A 24173-nucleotide genomic window follows, 5' to 3' on the forward strand; every position below is an offset into this window, starting at 1 on the left:
TTACATATTTGCAGGCTCGGCTTGTTTACTTTTCTTGTCAGGTTAAGTTTTACTGTTATACTGGCAGATATTTTTTTGAAACTAAATAATCTAATTCTCATTTCATTAGTTGTCTTGTTTGTCAAGAGCATTTTTTGCAGTCCAATGACATCATTGTCATGAGTGAACTCATGTCAACGAGGGTTGATGTTGGGACATGCATACTTCCGAGCAGGCATCATTCCGCTTCTGTGACGCAAGCATGCTAATATGGCGAAATAAACTATATTTAGGATTTTACAGTGAAGATGAGCGGGTGTACAGTGATGACACACTGACTGGAACCTCGGGCAATCTCACCTCAATTTGCCGCAAATGCAGAGGAGGTTGTTTTGTTTGTGCTCACGCTGCATGTGATAATGTGACTAATGAGAATGAGTGAGGATATTTTGAAGTACAGATTTAAATAGAACCATCATTTATCTTAACAGATTGAGGAGTTTTCTTTATGAAGCGCGGTTAGTTGTCCGTTCCACCAGCAGAGGGGAGTAACACACTTTTCGAAACATCTTTAAAACTCGTTTTGCACGGTCGACTTGGCTTCTATGGTTAAAGTTAGGGGTTAGTTGGGATCAGGAAGTGTACAAGTATTTTTTAAGGTTAGTTTTTTTTTAAATATATTGAAATAATTTCACTTGTTCACCTTTTTATTAATTGTGGTGCTAAGTCCCAAGTGTTAGAATGCAGTGAGGATACACAGTCTTCCATGTCATGTGAGATTTTTATATGAGGTCGAGCATGATGGCAGTATTTGATTTGAATTTGCAGATAATGGGCCGCTGTGGTGAGGCACTCATGAGAGATTGCTACCGAAGATACTGCAATCAAACTGGCAGGATATGAGGAGGATGCACAGAGTTTATATGAGTTTGGAGCAGGGACGCTGCAACAAGGGAGGCAACCCAGGTAATTGCTAAGGACGCAAGGGGTCCCGAGACGATGGATGGATGGATGCATGGATGGACGGAAAGAAGGATCGATAGATAGATGATTAGATGGATAAAAAATATTCGTGCATGCGCAAGTTAGATGGAATGGAAGTGGTGGGGTTGAGGGGAGGAGTCTCACTTTGACTTACACGTCCATTCACCCTTTTTCTCTGAACAGCAGCATGAACTATTTGAAGAGAGAGAGAGAGAGAGAGAGAGAGAGAGAGAGAGAGAGAGAGAGAGAGAGAGAGAGAGAGAGAGAGAGAGAGAGAGAGACTCGTTACCGTCTTTTCCGTTCAGTTTTTCCTCCCTCCCTCCCTCTTCTGAAATGCGAGTCAAACGTGACTCGTCTTTGTGGAGTTCTTGTGGAGGAGTGGTCTGGATCGCGTGTGCACTTCCAGCTCGACGTCGCCTTAAACGCAGCCCAACGCAGCAGAACACAACAGAACAAACCAGATCATCAGGCCGCTGCTTCTTTCGCCCATCCCAACTTGAGCTTCATTCTCGGGCTATGTCGGGCCTCTGATCGCCGCCGCGGAGACGGAGCGAGTGCAGACGGAGTAAAGGTGCAGTCTCTTCCCGCCTCGACTATTCGGGCCAGCCAGCCTCCTTCCAACCATGTCAACGCAGGCCAAAGTGAAGAAGGACAAAGAGATCATAGCTGAATATGAGAGCCAAGTGAAAGGTCGGTGCTGCTCATCTGTGACAATTGTGCAACTTTACAACAAGCGTATGTGCGTGCGTGCAAAGCTGAGGGGTGGGTCTGGCTGCATATGCTCTTAAATGCATGCATCCCACCGGAAATGTCCAAAACCACCTCCCTTTTATATCACCTTTTTGCCAGTACACTTTTGTCCAAACGTGACCAAACCGGTTCCGTTGGAGCAATGAAGACTGCAGGCTGCATGACGAGTAAGCAGCAGGCTGCATTGTCAGCCTACTGCAGATGACTTTCATGCTGCAGCTTTTAAGCTGCACACCCAACTGGGAAAATGGGTCTAATTCCTATCTTGGGAAATCTTCCCTAAAATCCGTCACGCATTTCAGATATACAATCTACAATACGAATGATAATGCAGACTCCAACAAAATGATCGTGTTGCAAGAGCTGCTCGAAAAGGTCACCCAGCAAACAGTTGAGAAAGTCCATCAATAATGGATGGTGTCTGCATCAATTATAAACCATGAAAGGATTTTCCTTTCTGAATCTAAATTTGTGGCTAAGAAGGATATGAGCTGTTCTTTTGCAGGGTGTGCATGAAGCAATCAGATGCTGCATTGTCCTCCATTGTCCTTTCACTGTAGTGTCATATTCGATTGATCTGACAATAATCGTTTTTTTTGTGTATTTTTTTTTGTGTGTTTGATCAACAAAACAAACTGTTAAAATAAACCATTATAGTCTGTCCAGGCTTACAGGGTGGACATTTTTTGGGATAATGTTAAACTCTGCAACATGATTCAGTCAGCAAGCTGACTGTGTATCGTTTAACATGTATTTTGAATTTCTATTTTGAATTTTTAAAAGGTTTCTACAGCAATTGATATCTCACAGCGACGGAGTGGACATGATAAACTTGGGACAGTCCAACTAAATCGATACTCACTGAGCTGTTGTGTATATTGCTAACATCCCTGAAGTTTCTTAAAGTGACAGCCTGTATTGTAAATTGATACTTACTCAGGCACCAGTAGGGGAAAAAAAAAATTAAATAATGCTTTTTTTTTCCTTCTTTTTTTCCCCAAAACAACAATTTCCAATGGAGGAAACGATCAAAGTTGATTATCAAACAAGCCTCATGCTTTAGCATGTTCTCATTGGCTCGCATATTGGCCGGTTTTTTTGCTCTTCGGCCTCGGTGATGGCTAGAAAAGCCGCCACAGCATTTTAGCTTGTTTCCATTTCACGAAAAGCTTCTAAAATGACATGTTAAGCTCATTTTGGAAGTGGGATTAGATCATCTTGAAGCGGCAAATGGGCTCATTTGACACTGACACTTGGCTACATTAATGCTGACTTACTGGCAGTGCAGTAGCACAATTAACACACACACATATTCTCACTCACTCACACACACAGAACTACTTGTGCTCTCTGCTAGAACTGTAGAACTGGACACGCTTGGACATGAATGTGTGAATATCGCCAAATATTTCATTGATGAGCTAGTATTCATTCATGAAATGGAAAAATAGATTAGTCATCTACTGGCCTCAAACTGATTGACAGTTTCTGTAATCTCAGCCGAAAATAAGTTTCTCACAACTAATTATGTATCATGATGATTACAGTATATAACAATATGACAATCCTTCTGTTTAGTTGTTTTTTTAATCACTAAATAATAAAAACATGTTTTTCATACTTTTTAATTCAAATACAATTGTATCCAATTAATCAATGGAATAATCAATAGAATAATCTAAAAATATAATCTACACTAGCACATAGGGACTGTACCGTAATAAAAGTTTTTTGTTCCTCGGGTGGAATTACATGTTTTTTCCTTAAATGACATTAAAAAATACAGTTTAGAAATAATTTAAAAAAATAGTTTGTATTGTTCCATGTACTGTAGGTTTAGTAACATAATTTGATTTTACTCCATATTCACACACTTTTGTATGTCTTAGATATCTTTTCTTTCACGTTGGATACGAGCGGTTATGTTTCGCCATTGTCGCCTTATTCGGTGTAGATATACGCATTCCATGAAGTGCACGTGGCCCCAGCCTGCGGGTCTCGCTGTTTATTCATCATAATAAAAGAATGGCCAGGGTGACACTGCCTTGACATGTCAGGGCTGCATTACGACAGCGAAACTACATCTCTGTTGCCAGCGTGTGAATCTGCAGACGTGTGCCGGTGTCATACCATTTAAAGGGAAACCTGCTTGGAATGTCAGCACAGCACAATGTGGATTTTCCTGTCCTGCGGTTGCACAAACAGTATTTGAAGCGTTCACATCCAGGGAATGACACGTGAAGTCATGCACGCGTAGCCCCCCCCCCCCTCCCAGAAAAGCATAGAGCGTCTGTGAGTGCATTGAGACGCTCACGGCCTTGATTCGAACCAAATGATGTCAACGTGTCAGTCTGGGTTAGGACACATGTGACTAGCCACCCATGGCTAACTGCAGACGCAGCCCCGGAGAGCGGCACTAGCTAACCGGAGCAGGCTGCTTCCACGACAATGACTCCTCAAAATGGGATTTCTGCACAAGCAGCCCTGCCTTTAGGACAACTTGGCCCACTTGCATGCATGTGCAGCAGAAGTTCGCTCATGTAGCCACTACATGCAAGTGCATCAGAGCATGTTGGCAATACATGACATGGGAGCGGCGCCGAATAAACCTCAGACTGCTTTTGTTCAAAAACAGGATCTGCTCAGCTTTCTTTTTCACTTACAGAAATTTCCCAGAGAATATACACGAATGGAATGTCAATCTTTTTTTTTTTTAAGATGCACAAAACATAAATGGGAGATTCAAAATGCAAGACTCTAAAAGACATCATGGAGGATGTGATTCATAGCAAAGTAGAACGATAATAGTTTTTGGTTACTGCAAAGGTTTATCAACAAATAACTCCCTCTCTTCTAATCCTCACTCTTGGGAGCAGAAAAAAAATCACTGCCTGAGTACCTTTCAGTTAATCTGAAGATAAATATCACATTGATAAAGCGGTATCGGTGTCATAGTATCGTAGCATTCTGATGAGCGGAAGTAAGAGTGCTGACATGACTTATGTATGTAAACAAATGACCTCAAGTGATATGATTTCTGATGGGAAATTCAACTTTAAAAGTTCAACTACAAATGTATTCTTCTACTTCCACCTAAAGTGTGTTTTCCAATGTCCCAGAACACACCAGAATGTTGATTGTTCGAATCCCATTATAATCACGTACCTTTAGACAAAGTCCTCATCCCTGTTGGTGTGCACCTTCACACTCACTTACATTTGACAGCTTGATGTAGAGGGGAACTTTTCAGTGTTTTACATGGAACTGTGAAGTGCTTGCCCATGTCCTCGCGTGATTATGGACACTCTGCGAAAGCTTGAATCATTCATCGCTTGTAGTGCAATATTGCACAATCCCTAGTAACAGTTTAGCTTCTAAAAATAGCCCGCCTGCTGGAGAGCAAATGCAAAAAAAAAAAAAGAAGTCTATTTGATGCCTCGCTGATGACATTATGTTGTCGCATCAGTCTAAATGTTATCATTGGTTTGCTATATACACTCTGCAAAAAAAAATTGCGGTCAATTTCAGCACGATGTTCTATTTTGGGGCTCATTGCTGCTTCGGTGCACCTCGTTCTCGGTTGTGTATCGGGCATTTCCAAACAGAGGAAGTCGCTCGGTGTCCTTGACCAAACGCCAACGACTGGTGTCAAAAGAGAGGGCGGATTAGCTCGCTCTGGCTGTGACGCCTCCAGAGGCATGTAACCAGGCAACTGCATTACCAAAGAAAAACATGAGGGTGACATGTCCGACTGCATCTTTATTTTATTTTTATTTATATTCCTCTTCTTTCATTCATATTTTCACTCACATGATGGGAGAACATTTACAAACACCTTTTGTCCTACAGTTTCCATCATTTTAAAACAGAATAAAAGCGCTTTTCATCATTGACGCTCTACAAAGTTCCTTTATGTGCGAACAAATCATATGCATGCTTGAAAACGTCTGTTAGGCCTCCTTAATGGCCCTCAACTGTTTTAATGGCTCATACAGACGTAGCGCCTAGTGTGTGTGTGGGCGTTTGTGTGTGTGTGTGCGCGCGTCAGTAAATGTATAATCAACATAACGCATTTTAACTAGACGGGGTCATAATAACCAATTCATTGATAGTTGAGGTGATGATTGTGTGAAATTGATTGGTGTAAATTGTGTTTGCAAATTATGACAGTCGGAGCAAGATGCTCTATTACAGCACATTGATCGGAATTAATGGAATGGATTTAGGGAGGCCAGTCAACCTACATGCTAACCAAGTTAGGCAACTGTTTTTACATTTTCTGGAAGGACTGCAAGTAGCTTGTGGTCATGTTGACATGCTCGTATTTTTGAACTAGCGACTTTTTGTTTAAAATGTTTAGTTGGGCCTTCAAGCTTGATTGTCTCTCTGGCTGCTGTTGTTGTTTTATCTCTGCTAATTTGTTTTTTTTTAAAGCGGAGAATGAAAGAAAAACAGAATTCAACTCCTATAATTTCCTCTGTGTCTGTGTATGATGGGAAGCAGCAAGTTTGCCAACCTCCTAATGTGAACTGCAGCAATGCTGCAATTAAAAGAATTCCCCATATTTGCTGTTTTGAGACAAATCTTTCCGAAGGCTCTCACAGCACAATGCATGCTGACCTAGTTTGTTTTCCGTGCTGTCTGCAGCAATAAACAGACATGCGTGTCACAAAACACACACACACACACACACACACACACACACACACGACAGACAAAGGCAGTTAGACATCTGATTTTATCCAATTAGGATGTCTTTGTTCTGTTAAACAACTGCTTCCGCTAGCGTGATAGGTTCCTAACAAATTGCAGCTCTTCCAGTGTGTAACGTTGTAAGAATGACAGCACCAAACATGGCCCACGTATTCCCACTGGCTCTTTGCCTACTAAAAGTGATGCCTCCTGTTGATCTGCAGAGATCCGTAACCAGCTGGTGGAGCAGTTCCGTTGTTTGGAACAGCAGTCAGAGTCCCGACTGCAGCTGCTGCAGGACCTGCAGGACTTCTTCCGCCGGAAGGCTGAGCTCCAACTGGAGTTCTCCAGAGGCCTGGACAAATTAGCAGAGCGCTACTCGTCCAAGATCCGCACTTCCAGAGAGCACCAGCATTTCAAGTGAGTTCCTGCATCGACCTTTCCATTATCATTGTCAGACAGAAGTGATCATTCTCTGTTGACCAATCAACAAGCAGCAGAGTATCTCAAATTGGACAGTTGGTACCGAAACCAAACTACTGTAGATTAAAGGTTGGTAAAATAAATAAACATTTAATTTAATTTATTTTTTTATTTTTTTTCCATTGCTAGCCTTCACAACATGCCATACCCAATAGTGTGTACTGCTTGGTATAAATAGGACTATACAGACAAGGAACAAAGGGATAAACAATAAAAAAAGGAGGTATAAAGTATTGATCTGAAATGTAGCCAAGGCCAAGGAAGTCTGGCCTCGGGCTGCTGTGTTCCTTCCAACTAGGTCAGACTTAACCCACTCTACCAACCCCCGCCAAGCCAAGCTCGTCTTCTCTGTCTGCTTGTCATTTCATTTCCATTCTCAAACAACTTCACGCCAGACGCCGACGCTTCAATCCTCGAATTTCCTCACCGGTCACAGAGAATTAGTGAGCTTAGAGTCGAAGGAATGAAACCTTCTATTCAAAATGGTAAATGCTTTTTTTGGGGGGGGTTGTTTAGATTTTAGTGTGGTCATGAATCAAACGCACCCTAAAGCGTTTTATATTTTGTCATCAACTAATAGTTTGTTACGAAACATGTTACATAAATTCAAATCATGCACATGTGAACGTCAAATTCATGTCAGACATAACAAAGGTCGGTTATTCATTGGCAGTGGTAAGCTGTCTTGCTTGATTTCATTCTCTTCGGCCAATTACATAAATGTAGTCAAAGCACGCAGAGCTGCCATGTCGGGGATGTTGATTAATGGAGCGTTCAGTCTAAGGGAGAACCCAGTAAGATATTGCCATCGCTTCACTTCTCATGTCACCCGTTGTCCCGGCCCCAGCTCCTAAAGCTCCGCACCCTTCACTTAAAATGATCATCAATAGAAAGGCTTGATTTCACTCTGTTATTGTAATGAGTGCAAAGTCGGTCGGTCTCCTTTAAGAGTCATGCTTTTATTTCTGACATCGCACAGACAAAGAGGACTGATACAGAATAGGGACAGCCATGATATTTGATGAATTTATCGTTAGGTACTGTGGTGATGATGCGGAATTGATTGGTCTGCAGATCTTACAACCTGCATCATTTAAGAAATAGTATGGGCAGTCTACAGCTGTCAAAATTAATCAATTAACCGAGAAGTAAACGATTATCAAATAATCGACAACTATTTTGATAATCGAATAATCGTTTAGAGACATTTTTTGTTAAAAATTCATGAAAACACTGATTATTTTTTGTGTTTAATCAAAAGAAATTTTTTGCAAACTTTGATTAAACATCACCAATCACAGAATCGGTTTCAAAAACGTTGGTGAGTGCGACATTAATCCCTCTTGTCTGATATTAATTGTTGTTTAGTTGTTAAAATCACTAAACAATATATAATAATTGGTTACAAAACCCTCAATGGGGATGCACTATATTTTCATGTTGCATAAAATTGTATCCAATTATTTAATCAATTGATTGATAGAACATCGATTCTAAAAACATTTGTAGTGACAGCTGCACAGCAGTCCTACTTCAGGTACGAGTTTTTAGCTAGTCTTTGAATCACATACACTAAACCGGCTCTGAGTAATATGTCGCAACAGGCTCGCAAACGAGCATTTGTTTCGATACCGGTCCGTCAAAATATGTCTTTGGGTGTTTGGGAACTGCTGGATTGATTGTTGTTTTTCCCAGCGTCAATCAAGCAAGGTAAGTTCAGCATGAAATAATTACTTTCCAAGGAATGAACGCTAGCAATAGTTTTGCTTTTCTCCAGCTGAGTGCTGTTTTCTTGCCCTGCAAAAGCTTGGTCATGAATATTACTTTTTCTCGGCGATATTGAGGAGCAGCCAACAGCAAAAGATTTTACAGTTAATCTCACGGCATCCAGTGTCGAGGATCAAACTCGTGCTTGGCTTTGAAAAAAAAGCCTGCGGGAAGGGCGGCTTCACCTTTTTACTGCGCTGGAATGAAAAAGGAATAACAAAAAGATGCTGATGCTCAGCACCCTGTATCTTTTTCCTGAATATGTTTTTTATCGACTGTAGCTTTTGTTTTAACTTTTGTTTGTCTGATGTTTGCACTTCGCAAATATTGTACTAGTAGTTGAGATTGAATCAACAGTGCCTCTGCTGGTTGCATCTAAGTAGTGCACTCGATTTGCCCCATAATTAATCAAAAAATAAATCAATTACTCTTTAGACAAAGAACACGTTAAGTTAAACAAGCTTCTCAGTGTTAACTTCAGAAATGAAAAAGCCAAACAATTACTCATCAGGGACAAAAACAGTCAAAGATGTTGTATGACTTGACAGAAAACCAAAGTGATTTTTTTTTTTTTTTTTTAAAAAGCTCTTCAAAACTGAGGCAAGCTCTAAAAATAAGCACTGTGCTTCCGAATCGTCGTTTGATTTCAGAGAGACACTAAATCCAAACATAGCACAATAATAGTATATGTACCGTTTTAATGTTTCATATTTCATCTTTGTCAAAGATTTCTCCTCCAACTTAGTACCGTTATATCCTAAACAAAATCATTTCCAGTCATCTGTCCCATAAGTAATAGTAGTTAAAAAACAATTCTGATCAGATTTTAGCGTTGGTCATTGACCGTCATGTCTTTATGAATTTATGATGAAAGTTTTTGTAGGCTTCATAACAGTTTGACGGTGGGAAAACAGACAGTCTTATGTTTCCTAAAGAAAAAGAAGATAAACAAACTCTTCGGTGTGAACGTAATTGAACTCACATGCTCCCTCGAGCAATGAGGCAAGAGCAGCCCGCATGCTGGCTCTGTGCGTGTTTGTGTTTGTGTGCGAGTGTGCGTGTTTGTGTTTGTGTGTGTGTGTGTGTGTGTGTGTGTGTGTGTGTGTGTGTGTGTGTGTGTGTGTGTGTGTGTGTGTGCGTGCGTGCGTGCGTGCGTGCGTGCGTGCGTGCGTGCGTGCGTGCGTGCGTGCGTGCGTGCGTGCGTGCGTGCGTGCGTGTGTGTGTGTGTGTGTGTGTGTGTGCGTGCGTGCGCGCGCGTCCATCCAGCTATCTTTATGAGGACCGAGTAAAATTCACAACCTTGCAGAAAAGGACTTTGAGATGGGGACAGTAGATAATCCAAAATCTAGTGCAGTGTTTGTTTGGTCGATGTGCTGTTTTGGGGTTTAGATGATAACTGCTTCAAGGGTTCAGGGATTGTTTTTTCATGTCCTCACAATTGAGTTCTATGGTGGTAGCATTGTGGGCTAGCAGTTAGCACGATCACCTTCATTGAAAATTCTGAATTGACCTTTGGTGTGACTATGAGTTCAAATGGTTGTCTCGTGATGGGCCATGACCATTGTTAGGTATGCTTGCTCATTTTCTCGGAAACCATTCACAAAGTCTTTGTTTTGCTTTTTCAAATATCTTAACGTACGTCTAATAGATCATAACTATCATCAAGCTTGCGTGTTTCCACCATTAACTGTTCATGCTGTCATTCTGTGGTTGTTTCAGGAAGGACCAAAATCTCTTGTCTACTATCAACTGCTGGTACTTGGTCCTGGATCAGACCCGGCGAGAGAGCAGAGACCACGCTACACTCAGTGACATCTACAACAACAACGTCATTGTCCGCCTGACACACGTGGGCGACGATGTCCTCAGACTTTTTAAAAAGGTCAGCTTTGGAATGAAATGGATGAAGGCGTGCAAGCCAGACTGATAATGCGTAACATACATCGTCACGGGTCACCGGCTTGAAATTCATAACTGGTACATACAATTGTCACGACAGAAAGATGGTTCTCGTTGTCATAGGTGGTCTTAAATTACTGGCTAGCCTTTCAACTGAATCATCAGTTGTGGTTCAAGAATTGTTAGTGCCTAAATTGTAGTTAAGCATCTTTAACCCTAAATAGCTGCCACCGTCTACATGTTGTTGCATTTTCTATGCAAATGCTTTGAAGACAAGTGCTAATAATTTAATTGATGTGAATAATTTATTGATTTATTATTATGATGATGCTTATTATTACCATTTTTTTATTATTATTATTGCTGATCATAAATTCTGATCTTGTACAAGAATCTCATTCATAATTTCAGTACAACTGGGTATTTGTCTAACGGAGTCACGACGCTCTCATAACAGATGTGCATAATATGCGCTTTGTGTAAAGAAAGAAAAGTGGCTGTGGTTCAGGGGGTTGTGATGAATATTCTGCCCAAACGATCTGAAATCACTATCGCTCGACAGCAGAGGATAATTTATGCTCCTTTGGGGGTTCTGCAGTGTCACGATGGGAGCCTTGATGGGTTGGCCTTCAGCCAGCCAGCCCTGAGAGGCGTTAGGAACAGCCTGCAGAAAGTCTGTCTTCCCCCGCTAAGAGTTTAGCGCAATTGGAGAAGTTCTTCAAAACAAAAAGCACGTTATGGTGCATTCATCTGCAGTGCTCTTTCATTGCTAATACACTACACATGTGGAACCGCAATGACTTGGGTGTTTATTGAGGAATACGTGGAGCGATTGTGCTGACGCTGACATTTTTTGGAAACACAAGGTTGTTGTTTTTGACAAGTGGTCCTTTGGGAGGTGGCAAAGACGTGAACTTTGCAGAGTCCCTCACCTCTGAACCCCCTCCTCCTCTGGGCCTGTTAGCACTGCCAGGGGATCATGTCAGCTTTGTCATAGCTGCTGAGCAACAGTAACTTCAGTCTCAGCTCTCAATCAGAGTAGTTGATACTGAATAACTTCATAGCTCTGAGTCTAATAAAGTGGTGGTAAAGATATGGCTCAGGGACCATATACAGAACACTTTGTTCTTTATTCCGGCCCACCGTAAAAATGCATTTCTTAGAATCACCCCTGGCCTTGAGCACAAGTCTGGCCACCCGTGTTCTAATGTTGACTAATATCTTTTACAGAGCAAAGACATCGGAGTGCAGATGCATGAGGAGCTTGTGAAAGTCACCACTGAGCTCTACACAGTGAGTCATATATTATTGTCCTTCTCTAATGTCCATAACAGGTTGTCTGGCCTTGCGTGTGTGTTAACTGCAAGTCTCTCTCCATTGCTACATCCTGCTGCCTCTCAATTGTCAGCTGGCTGGCCTGACACTGCAGACGGCAGACTTGCTTGATCAGCACTTTATCCTCTAACTACTCCTGAGGTCACATACACATTTGCATTCATCTACTGTGAATTTCTCCCTGGGGTAGATGGGGAAAGTGGTTGTGTTTCTCGTAGCGGTGAAAATGAGCAGCTGCTGAAGGTCGGACACATCTGTTTGATGGGGAAGATTATTCGTTTTTGTCTGCATTCAGAAGACTGTGCACACCAGTATTGTAACACTTTAAGTAATACATTTTTATATGAATAGATGTTTTGAACACAAAGAGTGCAACAACACATGTAGACAGACAATTTTAAAGAGTAAATTATAGAATGTTTAAAAAAAATCATAATGAAAAATTGTCGTTTGTGGCAGTTAATGTGGAACGGATTAATTTAGTCCCATTCATTTTAATGGAAAAAGATGCTTTACGATATGACAGTCTCCAATTTCGAACAACATCACGGAATGAATTATACTAGTATCTCAAGGCGTGGTGGTTTTACATGAGTACACATTAAAATTGCAAAACTTGGGAGCTGCATCCGCGATACGCTATTGATCGGCTGATGGCTTCTTGCACTATTTGGTTTGCTATTGGGAGCGCGTTGCTTGCTGTCACTATGAAAGGCCCTTTCCTCCCTTCTTAATCGATCGGACTGTCCTTTTACTAAATCGCATGCAGACAGGGTTGCTAGGGAACCATAATTTAGGAGTGAGTCAGGCTGCGCCAGATTCAGTTTGTGGTTGTTTATTGGTCATTTGATTATTTAGTTAAGGGCTACTCTCTTGAAAAAAGGCAGAGTTCATTTTAAGATGTGTGTTCTGGTTTGGGGATTTATTATGCTAGGTTTACCAACATTCTCATCAGGGTTGTTAGCCTGACAAACTGGATTGAGCGCCTGTGTTATATAGTCGATTCATGGATTCGCACAACGTCACATTTAACTATCTTGATAAATCCTTAAATCGGTTGTCTGTCCGTGTTTATGGCTACATTCCTTTCAGACAGTGTGTTGTGTTTTTATGGATGGGTCTTGGTTTGGTATTCAAGGGAGAAGACAAACAGGCAAACAGAGAGAAGAGAAAAGCGACACACCCAGTTCAAAGCCTCCAATTGAGCAAGATGATTAAGTTACACTTCCTGTTGTGATGAATGGTAGTAAAAGCAAATACATAAGCCTGACAAACGTATTGCTGTACACAATGTGATATAGCTTTTCAGATCATCTGAAACCACCTTTCTCTATTCCGTGGTCATTATTTGGTTCTTTATTTAAAATCCAAGACATACAAAATTTAGACATAAGTTTTTCTCCTTTTTTTTTTAAATTTATTTATTTGCTGACTGACTTACTTACAATTTATACATATACATTTTTCTTATTTTTAAAATGTATTTATTTATTTATTTATTTATTTGCTGACTGACTCGCTTACTTAATGTATTGTGTATCATGAAAGGTGATGAAGACGTACCACATGTACCACACGGAGAGCATCAGCGCCGAGGGCAAGCTGAAGGAAGCCGAGAAGCAGGAAGAGAAGCACATCGGCAAGGCCAACGACATCAGCGCCGCCTTGCTGCGATACGGTCACGACGAACGGCCGCAGCGACGGAGCTCGGTGAAGAAGATGGAGAAAATGAAAGAGAAGGTTTGTTTTTTGATAAGATACTGTCTATGCTGAATATTGACTTAATAGTTACCTGATATGATGGAAAAAGAATAGTTCATGATAGGTAGTGATGAATGCATAGTAAATGATACAAAAGATGAATATTATGCAAAAAAAAAAAAAACATTTCCCGATATAATTTCCTTCGTCATCAGTAAAACTGACTTGCATTTTAAAATGCCACATTGTTGTTATTGTATGGAACCAGTCGAGTCAACATTTGGCTGCAATATTGTCACGCTGCACCCGCTTTGTTTATCATCATGCTTTTGTGTGTGTTTCTCTTTCTCACAGAGACAAGCCAAGTATTTTGAAAACAAACTCAAGTGTACAAAGGCCCGCAATGATTATCTTCTCAATCTGGCAGCCACTAATGCCTTGGTGGCGAAATACTATATCCACGATGTGTCCGATATGATCGATGTAAGTAGAGCTACCTCGAGGATGAACACACATTGAGTAGACTAATTAGGATTATTTTGAATTTCCCGCTCATAGTGTTGCGACATGGGGTACCACGCAAGCTTGACGCGAACCCTAAGAACCTACCTGTCGGCCGAATATAGCCTGGAGACGTCTCGACATGAGGGTTTGGATGTTCTAGAAGGAGCCGTGGACGCCATGGACGTACGAGGAGACAAGCACAAGTTCATGGACATGCACTCTCAAATGTTCTGCCCTCCAACACGCTTTGATTATCAGCCCCACATGGGGGATGAGGTGAGCGGGAGATAGCGAGCTCATTTCAAGGTCTTTTTGTTCTTATCAATTTGAATTTGTGTCCTGCTTTCCTGCCAGGTGTGCCAGGTGAGCGCACAGCAACCTGTCCAAACGGAACTCTTGATGCGATATCAACAGCTTCAGACTCGCCTGGCGACGCTCAAGATAGAAAATGAAGAGGTGACATGTTTTCTTACTGGGTCGAAATAAACATGTATGTGCCACGCTAACTTCAGTCAACATAGCACATGAAGTCAAATAACCTGTTGTGCAGGTTTAGACAATTTCCTACAACACAAATTTAAGCGTCAGCACTGTGGTTGGATATTAGCCAAGAACTTTAGGAGGACAGGAGGGGAATTTAAAGATTGATATCTTCTGCTCTATGTGTGAAGTTTTGGGGGAGAATATTTTGACTGTCTATTACATTAAATATGAAGCTCGAAGCCCAGTGAAGAGTCATTAAGAAGTGCTCTAATTTTAAAAATGGCATCATACGCTTACTAATTGTATATACTCGTATAAATGTATCGCTGTTATTGATTTCTCGATAATATTAGACAGAGTAACACATTTTTCAGTTAATGCTAGCTAGAGACGGAAGGAACAAAAGAACCACACGCCTTATTGTTCTTCTTTGCAATGTTTTAAAGTCTCATTTTAAAATTTTATTTGAAGAAAATCTTTTTTTTTATGAAACTCTGTTTTGTAACACATTTTTATTCAGTTAAACTCAACAAAATGTGTTATTTAAATTTCCGATGTTTAATAAAATAATGTACCGTAATTTTCGGACTATAAGTCGCACCGGAGTATAAGTCGCACCAGCCATAAAATGCCCAAAAAAGTGAAAAAAAACATATGTATGTATATAAGTCGCTCCTGAGTATAAGTCGCCCCCCCACCCAAACTATGAAAAAAACCGCGACTTATAGTCCGAAAATTACGGTATTCTCGTTTTTAAAAATGTGTTTGACCTAAGCTAATTATGTTAAGATCATTTTCATATCCCTGGTTTTACTGGTTAGTGATACCGAAGTGGTAGAAAAGTCAATAATTGTCAGCAAAAAAAAAAAAAAAAAGTAATGTTTCGATGATTGCTAGGCTTGCTTTAGTACTTGTCGCACTGGTTTTATCTGCAACTCTCACGTACTCTCAAAGAAATGATTAAAGATGACAAAATGTATTGTTAGTCTACTTTGAGAAGAGGAATGCACACTGAAGACATGGATTTATTATTTTTTGTCATGATATGTCTGCTTTTCCTTGACAGATTGACTTGATGATAGATGTTTTATGGAGTTTTGAGCAAATGTTAAATCCATGTGTGCGTGTTTATGTCAGGTGAGGAAGACTCTGGACGCCACAATGCAGACCCTTCAGGACATGCTGACAGTAGAGGACTTCGATGTATCCGATGCCTTTCAGCACAGTCAGTCTACAGAGTCGGTAAAGTCAGCCTCATCTGACTCCTACATGAGCAAGATCAACATCTCCAAGAGACGAGCCAATCAGCAGGAGACGGAGGGCTTCTATTTCACTGTAAGTTCTGATAAGATATTGCAAAATATTTGCGTAAAAGCTCAAATATGCTGGCTGTGGATATATATATATATATATATTTTTTTTTTTTTTTGTACAATCAATTATTCTTTTCCTCCCTGCAGAAATACAAAGAGTACTTAAATGGCAGCAACCTTATAGTCAAACTTCAAGCCAAACATGACCTTCTGAAGCAGACACTGGGAGAAGGTGAGAATTATGAAATGCATACAAAACTGAAATTGTACTAATCACTAATCCCACACTTTAAAAAAAAAAAACTAAATTATTTAAATTATGAATATTTGATCTTGCTGACAAGGAGAATTTTTTGGGTTAATGTTAGCATTTAATGAGCACTCAGTGGACCTTCGCTAAGCTGACTGTACTATTTAAAAAATATATTTTTAATTGCCAAAAAAGTTTTTATATTAAAAGCAGTTATTCTAAAACTGTCCTCTTCTTCAGTCTCTATTTAAGAAGGACAAAATACTGGTTGTAAAAAGTTGATATGACACTAACTGAGCTTGTCATCTCGGTGCATTCTTGGTACCATAGGTAACCTTAAAATGGCGCAAACACTTTATGGAAGTAAATTAGATTATTAAGGCATGAAGGTTCTCCGTTTACATTGGCTTGAACTCGCACCCAAATGACTGAATGTCGCAACTACAGAGTCATTCAAGTTTTCTGCTGCATGGTTACAATTATGTGACATGAAGCGAAGTTGAGCAGAAAGCTGCTTCACACATGACAGAATGTTTCAACCATCCTTTCCTCATTCACTGATCAAAGTATGTGTGTTATGAAATCGTCCCCTTATAAAGCAACACCTCAAAAGCTGCTTGCACTCTCTAGAGAGAGCAGTCAGGCTATCTGGGGGACTTCAGGGGGCTCTTGTACCGTTACCACGGCGACGGATGAATGGTCGCTGCTTGGCGGCGTGACAAATGCAGCCATGGTACTCACCCCATTGAGTGCGCCTGAATAGATGGCTGTTTTCTCATAACACCCCTTTCCGTTTCCATCTGGCAGCCTTGCATTTTTTGGGCTGGCACTCAACTGTACCATTTGAAAAGCGCCGTATACTGATTTAGCGCCTTTTGTGCTCTGTTTCCTTTTAGGGGAGAGGGCTGAATATGGAACAACAAGGTAAGATGTCCCGTGACAAGCGAGACAATAAAGTGGGCATTGATTTTTAAAATCCTTCCTTTGGTGTCCATGAATATGACAAAAAATGAGATCTCAGTGTGGGAATGGGAATGTCAAAGTTAACATTGCGTAAGACACTTATCGGTTTGTTATGATTACAAAATCAGATTATTATTACGGTTCGCCAATTGACAAGCTAGCTTTTTTTTTTTTCTTTGAGAAGAAATTGACAAAGCTAAGCTACACACAGCATCTAAGTTCTCAGTTGTGCGCAAAATGCTATTTGATTCCATAAAAGTCGGATATTAGAAACAGTCAGAGTCAAATCAAGGCGTGATATTTGTGAAGTACTCCAGTATTATTATTCGTAATTGTCATACCAACCGTGCAATCCCCCCCACCCTCTCCCCAGGCCCCCCATACTTCCCCCTAAACCTCAGAGAATGCGGAAGTCTAGACCTCGCTCCAATTTTAGGCGTAAGCTGTTTAACGGCAATATGGAGGCCTTCATCCAGGTACGAGCCCCATTGTGTGCTCTTTGTCTCTTGGTGAGCTCCGCTATTTCTCTGGTGGTCTTTTTGATTTTTGGGGGTTTTTTCCCGTCCCGCTCATCTTTGGGCCACGCTTTTTACCCATACGTCTGGCTCGCTCACGCTCTGACTCTCCTCTTGCTCGTCGCCTTGTCCTTCGCCGTCTGCTTGTCAAGTCAGACATGGGCAAATCAAGCAAATGTGGAGCTGCAGTTTGCTGTTAACGCTCTCATCCCTGGACAAATGAAGTCCACTCGCTCCTTAAACATGCCGCTTGGCCGTGTCAGACTCTTTCAAATAAAGCGAGCAAAGTCCACCTCTGTCCTGCTGTTTTGCTACACACTCAGTCCAAATCAAAAAGAGATCATTTGCAGTACAATGCTATCAAAATCAGCTGCAGGTTTTGCAGTGAGATGTGTATTCTCCTCCTCTGACTTGAATCTAGCCCCCCCCCTCCCTCCCAACTTCCGCCAAGCCCCATGTCCTCGTGTCTTGCAAAGACACTGAATCGATGCTTTGGCATTTCCAGGCCTCCTCTTTTTTTTTTTTTCTCCCTGTGAGATCTGTCTTCCTCACTAACTTGTTTGTGGTTGTTGTCGCCTCTCTTCCGCCGTCTACGTGCCTTACTGCTCTCTGCCCAGGGGAAGACGGAATGTCCGAGCCAGGACTCAGGTACACTGTCTTACAGCTTGGTCGCGGTACCATTTTGCTATATTTTCTGGGCCTCTGTTCTGTTGGTGCTTCTTTAAGTGTACATGCTGTGATAATCACATTGGTTTTATAGTGTTGTTTGGTAGCTGTAACATTTGATATGATTCGATTAAAACAATGAATACTTGATTCATTCTGTCATTGTGTTTGTTGCTCATCTGCTTATAATAATTTGAATGGAACTGCAGGACTCTGGGCAGCCCATACCAGTGGTGGTTGAGAGTTGTGTCCGATACATCAATCTTTACGGTGGGTTCACATGTTCCATGACTTTATTACTTAATATTCCCTTTTTGTTTTCCATCATTTTCTATTATTTCTAATTTAATTATTTTTTGTAATAATTAATTAATAATTTATTTTATTAAATAATTTCTATAATATTCAACTCCATATGTTAGCAAATAATAAATAAATCTAACACTAAAACTGATCTAGAGAAATAAACTAAAATATTCCAAAAGCTAATTAAAAATAATTCAATTTAAAAAAAAAAAAGCCAAAATGGAATACCGTAATTTTCGGACTATAAGTCGCGGGTTTTTTTTCATAGTTTGGGTGGGGGGGGCGACTTATACTCAGGAGCGACTTATATACATATATATGGGTTTTTTTTCACTTTTTTGGGCATTTTATGGCTGGTGCGACTTATACTCCGGTGCGACTTATAGTCCGAAAATTACGGTAACTAAACTATCATGAAAAATCCCAAACTATTATAACTATTCAAATCTCTTGAAAACGTTTTTGCCAGATTTGGAAAGTAAGAAATGAAATGATATTTTCTCTATTAAAATGTATTCAACCAGATTTGTTTGTTCACAGGTCTTCAACAGCAAGGTATATTTCGAGTTCCGGGATCCCAAGTGGAAGTCAACGACATTAAAAATGCATTTGAAAGAGGTCAGAGCCAGTCATTTCATCTTTGTAGATACATTATGTATGACATCTTGACGTCATAATAAATATACAGGCATCATCCAAACATCATATCAAAATTTTGATTTGTAACATTGCCTAAGAGGAAGGTTCGATTGTGTCTGTGTAGGTGAAGATCCGCTGGTCGACGATCAATCGGATCATGACATCAACTCTGTGGCCGGCGTACTAAAACTCTACTTCAGGGGTCTGGAAAAGCCGCTGTTCCCTAAAGAGCATTTCCTCGACCTCATCTCCACTACGAGTGAGTCATCTAACAGGAAACTTGCCAAACGTGAAGCTTCCTCCCATTCACGTTGAACATGGAAAATCTCATTTATGTCTATCGGATCTTAAACGAATGTGTTCTTATTTTAGAGTTGGACTTTGGTTCCGATCGAGCTCATCACCTCCAGCAGATTGTTGCCACTCTCCAGCCACCCGTGGTCATCGTCCTGAGATACCTGTTTGCCTTTCTAAATCAGTAAGTCTCCTCACGGCAAGTGAGTGACAGCTCCGCTGTGTCGCTAATTGCCTCCGCTCCTCCAGTTTATCCCAGTACAGTGACGAAAACATGATGGACCCTTACAACCTTGCTATTTGCTTCGGCCCCACGCTGATGCCCATACCGGAGGACCAGGATCCCGTGGCCTGTCAAGCGCACGTTAACGAGGTCATTAAGACCATCATCATCCACCATGAAGCCATATTCCCAGGCCAGCGTGAGTTGGAGGGGCCTGTATATGAGAAGTGCATGGCTGGAGGCGAGGAATACTGGTGAGTTTTAAGGCAAGGTGTCCAGCATGTGGCCATGAATAATATATCATCTAATAATATATCTATCCAGAAATGTACGATATCTCATTGCTATGAAATGTAATCAATATGATATCGTATTGGGATGAAACTGGTCATTTGTACCCAAACAAAGCATGAGGTTGTTTTCGATCTGGTTTTACACGTACGATAATTGCTCCTAATTACTGCAAAGATTTAAAGTCTCGCGTTTCATTTTCCAAATTAAAGCCTTGATCCTTGAAAATGACACTTAAGCCTTACATCTGCCATTCGAATGCCAAAGTTCTAATTAACATTTTCCGTATTTTTATTTCCACCAACAAACACTCCCTTTTTTTCCCATAACAGATGCCGAATGAAATGTCAATATTTATATTAATTTCGAATATGGTTATTGTTGCAATTTCTTTTGTCCTCTCAGTGAGAGTCCACACAGTGACGCTGGCGCTCTTGATGAGGTGGACAACGGTACAGGACCTAACACAAGTGACGATGGTGAGTCACAGCTAGTTCAAATAATCACTCATCCATCATATTGCTACAAAATCTGATTTGGTTGAACTTCTTTTCGACAGAGCTGGAGCAGATAGAAGCTATCGCCAAGTTTGACTATGTGGGGCGAACTCCAAGAGAACTTTCCTTCAAAAAAGGAGCCTCGCTGTTACTTTACCTGCGAGCTTCGGAGGACTGGTGGGAGGGTCGACATAACGGTGTGGATGGTCTCATCCCGCACCAGTACATTGTGGTGCAGGACATGTATGTAAAATGCTTTTTTTTTTTTATTCAAATATGTACATGTTAAAACAACATGAAGTACATCCTGCCTTTGCAAAGACAATATTTGTGTTTTGCTTGATACTGACAAATAGATACTATTTTTTTTTTCTAATCTGGTACAGGGATGATGCATTCTCAGAAAGCATTCAAAGGACTGACAGTGAGAGCAGTAGTGGATACCACGAAGACCGATCGTCATCCAGACATGAACACCAGTCTTTATCTGAACACCCTCTGGAACGTCGCTTCGGGCCGCAAATTGGAAGGTGAGTTAGAATTCAAATTCATACTGATTTCTTAACATTTTATTAAATTATGAGACCCTACACTGAAAACATAAATTTACTCCGGAACAATCGATTGATTTCAAACGCACCCTTCTAGGGCAAGAGTGCGGTCAGATGGAGCTCCCCTTCAGCGCCACAGGAACGGCGACGGCCACAGCCCCACCAGACCCGCCGACGGGCCCCCGAGGGTGGCGCCTCGACCGTGCAGCCCTCACAAAATAGCTATGAGCAGGGGCCTCACAGATAGTCCGGAGAAGCGGCGACTCGCCACCTATGGGGCCGCCGGGCACCCTCAGCGGTCGTCTCCGGTCACCTCTCGGCACGCCAGCATGGGAGACCACAAAACGCTGGAGGCGGAAGCCCTCGCGGATGTGCGTGGTGATAGATAACGAAGGATTTTTACTGCTAGCATCAATTTCTTAACTTTTCTGTCCGTCTGCCTTGTTTTTCAGGACATCGAGAAAACAATGAACACAGCCCTCCATGAGCTATGTGAGCTGGAGCGACAGAATGTTGCCAAACACGCTCCTGATGTTGTCCTGGACACGCTGGAACCTCTCAAACATCCCGGCGGCGGTGGCCAGGACGTCCCCGGAAGCCCCCTGCACACCATGGTCATCAGAGATCCCGAAGCGGCTCAGCGACGGAGCGGCAGCAGCTCCTCCTCTGAAACCCTGACCACGTTCAAACCCGCCCTGGCGGTGCGCAGGCCCAACGCACCCATCAGGCCGCCGCCCGTCAGACCGGTCCGGCCGGCTCCCGTGCTCACGCAGGGCCAAGGGCCACATCGCTCCAGCAGCTCCAGTTCGTCAGGTCTTGGCAGTCCAGGCATGACTCCCACTGACAGGGTTTTCCCTAAAGCTCCTTCCCCTTCGCCGTCCACCTCATCTTCCTCCTCAGACAAACAGGGTAACGCATAGTCGTGGCGGTTAGACACAAATCGAGAATTGCAAAACAGCGACTGATCGCTACACAGCACTTGTTCAATCCAACTGCTGGTTCCCGTCAAACCGCCACTCACACTTTGACTTAAATAGTCAATAATACACTTACTTAGCATAGATGTTGAATTTAAAATGGATGCACTGGAAAGGCCTCTTGTTCACCAATAATAAGGACCATGTCAATGACTTTTACTAGGGTACAAATATGCTATGAGCTGGAACTTTTCTGCCCTTGTCAGTGTGAGGCAAAGTAGTAGCAAACCACTAGGCCATCTTTTAAACTGATTGAAGTAAAGGTTTGGATGTCCTAATGGCCTACAGTGAAGCAGGTTTAGTATATCAGGCAAAACAGATATAAAAAACACCACCCTAAAAATTGACATTTTGTTGTATACATTTTTAAATTTGGAACGTTTTTATAGCTTTGAATTATTTGGTCATTTTATGACCCTTTTAAATTTTCAGAAAATGAAGAATTCCAAATGTTTTGCAGTGAGTGATCTACCTGATTTTTGATCAGAGGATCAGAATCTGGACACCCCAAGTAGAACATCTGCACGGTATAATGAAGGTGTCAGGCATAGAAGTTGCTACCAATAAATACTGTGGCAGATTTGAATTGTGGCTCCCTCCAGTGGAAGTAGGAAATATTTAACTGGTATCTCCATATGGATGGCAGCTCAATAAAATTATTTAACTCACCAAAAAAAAAATTTTTTTAAAAGGTACTACATTTACAAAGCAGACTGTTTTAATGTCTTTAGTAACTTAAGACCAATGCCATCTCATAAAAAAAAATGCATAGGTTTGTTTGATATCTCTTAAGGTGCCGTCAGTGCAGTATAAATGTGAATGCCACTTATACTGCATATTCTCAATTTTAGCATCTAAAGCACAAAAGTAACTTGATGGTTTGCACCAGTTTTACCATCTCGGCTATCAGTGAGTGTGATTGCATGTTAGCGTCAGTGGCCTGCTACCGTTGAACCTTTGATTATTGGATGGACTGACCAAGCACAATCAAAACTTTGCTTAGGGTATTTAATAGAAACATCTCAAGGACATTGGCACTTTGTAAAGGACTAACCACACACGTCGTTCCTGTAACTTTTACGTAGGATATGAAGAAAATAGCAAAATCATCTATCAATGTAGATTTAAAAAAAAAAAAAAAATCTGCAAAATAGTAGAATTCCTGCGATGAACTACTAATGCACTTACAAGTATTTGCAGGAATTGTGCTGCGTTCGTGTTGTTGATTTTGTACTAGAAACTTGATACTAGTACATCAATGAAGCTTGTCGCCATGTCTGGATGGCACATGGTCTCGCTTTAGATAAGCTCTTTGTCGCCCGTCTTGCCGGGATGATCGATATATCTTTTCAAATGTAACAGGTACGTTTAATCGAATGCATACATGCTGTTAAAATGATGACTTGTACAAATAATGTATGATAGGAACAGGATATATTATCATCTAGTCTGTAGATTTCTTTTGTAACTCTTATCCTTGCACAAGCATTAATTAAAGAATACATTGGGGGATTTTGTCATCATCATATTTGTCTTCAACCACACTTGCAAAATATACATACGCTATATTGTAGAAGTCATTTATTAATTTTAGCGATTTTTGCCATTTCCCAGATGAGTGAATGGAACAAACAAGAATTATCAAGCATCTTTCCATTTTTGGAATTTAAAAAAAAAAAAAAAGTTGGAGTTTTGATATGTAGTATATGCATCGAATTCAAATTTACATGCATGTAACATTGAATTACTTTTAATTATTTTTAAATCACATAACGATCATACGAGATTTAAAAACAAACATCTAATATTAAAACGTAAAATATGTATTTTAATGTAGCCTAAATAAAATAAAATATATATATATACTATACTGTGTAGGCATTGGGTTCTATTACGCAGCTCCCATCTTGCTCTGCAGATGGAGACATTGTCCTCCAACAATACTAAATTCCACACTCAAACTACCATTCTACTTTAATTTGCATTGCCTTTCGGTTCTCATTTCTCCACAACCAAGGATAGCATGGTATAATATGATTAGTATGACCAGTGAAGTGAATCAATTACTGGACTTTATCTATAAAAGCTAACAGATACAGCACATATATTTA

At 40.9% G+C, this 24173-nt stretch overlaps 1 protein-coding gene across 3 annotated transcripts; it reads left to right on the forward strand.

Moving 5' to 3' along the window:
- Nucleotides 1-1206: 1206 nt before the first annotated feature.
- On the forward strand, nt 1207-23574 carry LOC119122531 (SLIT-ROBO Rho GTPase-activating protein 3-like). 3 transcript variants are annotated; one of them, XM_037250832.1, is made up of 22 exons: nt 1215-1653; nt 6630-6825; nt 10375-10537; nt 11785-11847; nt 13438-13629; nt 13945-14073; nt 14149-14370; nt 14449-14550; nt 15715-15912; nt 16038-16122; nt 17037-17064; nt 17477-17579; nt 18494-18554; nt 19131-19208; nt 19354-19488; nt 19602-19707; nt 19773-20000; nt 20443-20516; nt 20597-20777; nt 20921-21064; nt 21183-21456; nt 21538-23574. In XM_037250832.1, the coding sequence occupies exons 1-22, from the start codon at nt 1587-1589 to the stop codon at nt 22003-22005; spliced, it is 3297 nt and encodes a 1098-aa protein (XP_037106727.1). In that variant the 5' UTR covers nt 1215-1586; the 3' UTR covers nt 22006-23574. The 3 variants fall into 3 exon arrangements, with proteins under 3 accessions (XP_037106729.1, XP_037106727.1, XP_037106728.1); XM_037250833.1 differs by lacking the exon at nt 17477-17579 and adding an exon at nt 18236-18266; XM_037250834.1 differs by lacking the exons at nt 17477-17579; nt 19602-19707; nt 19773-20000; ... (3 more) ...; nt 21183-21456; nt 21538-23574 and having other exon boundaries at nt 1207-1653; nt 19354-19485.
- The last annotated feature ends 599 nt before the right edge of the window (nt 23575-24173 follow it).

Source organism: Syngnathus acus, chromosome 5, assembly GCF_901709675.1.
Source record: "Syngnathus acus chromosome 5, fSynAcu1.2, whole genome shotgun sequence".
Lineage (NCBI taxonomy): Eukaryota > Metazoa > Chordata > Actinopteri > Syngnathiformes > Syngnathidae > Syngnathus > Syngnathus acus.

Excerpts from the sequence above, each read along its gene's own strand:
- LOC119122531 (XM_037250832.1), top strand. The coding sequence starts at position 1,587 with ATGTCAACGCAGGCCAAAGTGAAGAAGGACAAAGAGATCATAGCTGAA. Across the intron at positions 10,538-11,784 it reads TCCTCAGACTTTTTAAAAAG|AGCAAAGACATCGGAGTGCA; the intron begins GTCAGCTTTGGA and ends TATCTTTTACAG. Across the intron at positions 21,457-21,537 it reads AGGCGGAAGCCCTCGCGGAT|GACATCGAGAAAACAATGAA; the intron begins GTGCGTGGTGAT and ends CTTGTTTTTCAG.